This window comes from Limulus polyphemus, unplaced genomic scaffold (genome assembly GCF_000517525.1).
Source record: "Limulus polyphemus unplaced genomic scaffold, Limulus_polyphemus-2.1.2 Scaffold7090, whole genome shotgun sequence".
NCBI classification, from domain to species: domain Eukaryota; kingdom Metazoa; phylum Arthropoda; class Merostomata; order Xiphosura; family Limulidae; genus Limulus; species Limulus polyphemus.
In genome coordinates, this window is record NW_013672700.1 from 6870 (window position 1) to 10843 (window position 3974).

The window sequence follows — 3974 nt, forward strand, 5'->3', positions numbered from 1 at the left end:
TGACCTCACTACATCTGGTCTTGAGTGTCTGCCACAATGCTGACCTCACTACATCTGGTCTTGAGTGTCTGCCACAATGCTGACTTCACTACATCTGGTCTTGAGTGTCTGCCACAATGCTGACTTCACTACATCTGGTCTTGAGTGTCTGCCACAATGCAGACTTCACTACATCTAGTCTTGAGTGTCTGCCACAATGCTGACTTCACTACATCTGGTCTTGAGTATCTGCCACAAAGCAGACTTCACTACATCTAGTCTTGAGTGTCTGCCACAATGCAGACTAATTAAATTGATTAATCAAAATGTTTCTGATTATTAGTATTTTTATTTATTGTTTGTTTGTTTATAATTAATCACAAAGCTACACAAAGGGCTATCTGTGCTCTACCCACCTCGGGTATCGAAACCCAGTTTCTGGCGTTGTAAGTCTGCAGACATACCGCTGTGCCACTGGGGGGGCTGTTTTTGTTTATTCCAACACTTGATTAACAAAAATTCCAATTTTATTGACTATCACGAAAATACGTATGTAATCAAAATTAGTGTTTCTTATCATTATTATTTGGGATTCCAACAACCCGAGTAATATAATATAGCTCTTATGTTTGTCTATTGTCTACATAATCTGTGCTCTGCTACATTTGAGCTTTATAAGTTGTTTCTTTTGTAACTTCAAGTTTGATTAGCTCTGGTAATTTGGGGGGGGGGGGGAATAGGCATGGAGTTTGTGATTCAAGGGTTTCAGATTCGATTCCATTGCCATCAAACTGGTTTGCTCTGCCACTGTAATGGCAAAGCTACAAATCCTATCACGTGACACATTAATGTTGTATGGTACAGGTAATAACTAATAGTAAACAACTTATATCACGTGAGACATTAATGTTGCATGGTACAAGTAATAACTTATAGTAACAACTTGTATCACGTGACACATTAATGTTTATGGTACAAGTAATAACTTATAGTAACAACTTGTATCACGTGACACATTAATGTTGCATGGTACAAGTAATAACTTATAGTAACAACTTGTATCGCGTGACACATTAATGTTGCATGGTACAAGTAATAACTTATAGTAACAACTTGTATCATGTGACACATTAATGTTTTATGGTACAAGTAATAACTTATAGTAACAACTTGTATCACGTGACACATTAATGTTGTATGGTAGAAGTAATAACTGATAGTATGTCACTTGACACGTTAATGTTGTATGGTAGAAGTAATAACTGATAGTATGTCACGTGACACGTTAATTTTTTATGGTACAAGTAATAACTTATAGTAACAACTTGTATCATATGACGCATTAATGTTTTATGGTACAAGTAATAACTGATAGTAAACAACTTATATCATGCGACACATTAATGTTGTATGGTAGAAGTAATAACTGATAGTATATCACGTGACACGTTAATATTGTATGTTACAAGTAATAACTTATATGATGATGACAAAACCTTGTACATTTGCTGTTACATTAAACTTATATTAAAGTTTTTTCTTCATTACCCATTCAAGCCATCTCCATGCATTATTAGTCTCAAAGTGGATTCCATGTCATCGAATCCATCTAGGCTGTCCCAACTACTAAACTAGTGTTGTAACATTGTTGTTTTACTTTTCATAATTAAACTGATAGTTTTTAGATAAAAACGCTTTTATACTGAAAAAAGAGTATGTGGTTATTGTGCAGTAACTGTCTGAATTTAGCATTAGAGTTTTTTCCCACATCAACTTTTCCTGGTTGGGCTGATGAGCTGCCATTTTTTATGGTAACATTTTGTTTAAGATGTTAGTAGAGAGAAAGAAGATGAATATTATAATGTTCATAAAGTTTAATAAAGTTATCATTTGAAGACTTGTTTCATAAGAAAAGCTAAGTTATATTAACATGGAGTATATTACACTTTTAGACCATACTTACTTGAGTTAGAGATTTACAAAAAATTGCACAATTAGAACAGAACTTGATGAAGCAAGACAGAGTTAGGGTAAAGGTTTCTTTGTGGGGAGGGGTGGTTGAGAATGCTAGGTTTATCAGAGTTCACAGTGTAAAAACATTATGGCTATAGAGACAAGTTAAGATTCATGTACCAGTCTGTAATAGATTGTTAACCTTTGACTGTTTGCAATGAGAAACAAGATGATCAAGATGTTTACTGATAGTTAAACCCTTGCTGTATTTAAATTTTAAATTATATTAAAAATAATTAGGTTGATTAATGATTACAGACACATGTATATACAAAGTGCTCACACTAAATCTTCTAAAATTATCTTTTTAGCTCATACATTTTTCTGAATGCATGGTTAAATATTAACTAAAAAAAACATGGAAAGGGACAAAGCTGTTAATTAATTTCTGCTCTTTACACTTTTTTTTTTATATAACAAGTTATATTTGGTGATACAAATGTAATACAGATTTAATGTAATATAAGTATGATTGAACATCAACTTGTAACTAAGTGATACTGATACTATTAGTAATAATACACTTTACATTATTCTGAGCCAATCTGTTACTAATATTATAGAAATAATTTAATTATCTAGAAATTTTGTGTTAAAAGCATGGTCTATTCTTAATATTATAATCATAAAAGTATACCTACTACTACTAGTAGCAGTACTGCTATATTGGTTATTTCAAAAACACCAAATTTAAAAATTAACAACAAATAATATTGGTAAGCATAACATTAACACACATGACCCATGAAAATCAAATTACAGTTTAAGGTTAAAACAAAGTCAAGAACGTAGTCACTCAAACCTACCTAGTTTTCTCATACAAAGGGGCCCAACTGCTGAAGGCAGTCGTTTTGAGAAAGAAAAAATTGCTTCCATTACTTCTCCTTGAGTTTTACTGATACAACAAGCTAACAAATCACGAAAATGAAGTTATACTTACAACACTCTCTACCCCCCTTTTACAGTATATGTGTACAGAAGAGCAGTAGGAACACTTATACATCAGTGTTATGATACATAAACAAACACATACATATAAACAGCTAAATGTGCTATAAGTCTTATAGCAGATTGGCGAATTTCGTAATCCCAATAAGTAATTTGTATGTATAAAATTAAGATAGTTTTTGCATATTAATTTATTTGTGAAAAGCTGCAACGTCATGTTGAGAAGAAATCTAATTATAGATTTATTAAATTCATCATTACTTCAGTGACCTATTGTGACAGTTTTTATTAACTTATAATTTGTAACAATTAATAAAAAAATTAAGGAAAATTATATAAAAGTTTAGATGAAACTTGTATTCGAATAACAAATTAAGAGTACGTGTTACTAAAATGCCTCTGTAGTCTCGATACGGTCATGTGACTATAGCTTACTAATATCTGTATGTTATAACTAAACTCATGCGCGCGCGCACACACACACTCTTCAGTCCTCATATATAAATGTCAATTCATTCAAGCACACTTCTTATTAATTTTATTTTATTTTGCATTATCCTTACTTGTACATTGGTAGCTATTATTATTAAGACCTTGTGATCAAAATAAGTTGAAGTATTATATAGATCAAACTCAATTAACATAAATATGAATGAATACAATATTCAATAACAAATGAACCTACTAGAAGTACTTAACGTTATATTAGACTAAAAGTTATAACCTATAGTTAAAGGCTATATTTTCAATTTTTTAATTTAGATGTTACCTACAGAACTTTAGGAAATATAGTGATCGATAGTGAATGTCATTTGTAAATGTAGGCCTACAAGTTACAACAGTGTTATTATAGTATTTTGGCACTTGTGTATAAAGTTAAAATCATAAATAATATTCAATGTTAAACTGGTACACAATTAAAAACATTTTATTTAGGCCTATCTATGGCCTTCAAAAAGTTGACGACTCCACGTGTTTCGACCTCACAACATCATCCTCAGGAGTGTAATAACGTCGAAACGTGTAGTTCGTCA

At 31.5% G+C, this 3974-nt stretch overlaps 1 protein-coding gene across 1 annotated transcript in view; it reads right to left on the reverse strand.

Annotated features, from left to right (window-relative positions):
• The window catches only part of LOC106474337 (short-chain specific acyl-CoA dehydrogenase, mitochondrial-like), a gene marked incomplete at its 3' end in the record, with an annotated part of 8952 nt that extends 5978 nt beyond the window's left edge, over window positions 1-2974 (reverse strand). The window contains exon 1 of the mRNA XM_013935027.2: window positions 2799-2974. Coding sequence (XP_013790481.1) covers window positions 2799-2868 — 70 coding nt within the window. The remainder of the gene's footprint in view (window positions 1-2798) is intronic.
• Between the last annotated feature and the right edge of the window lie 1000 nt (window positions 2975-3974).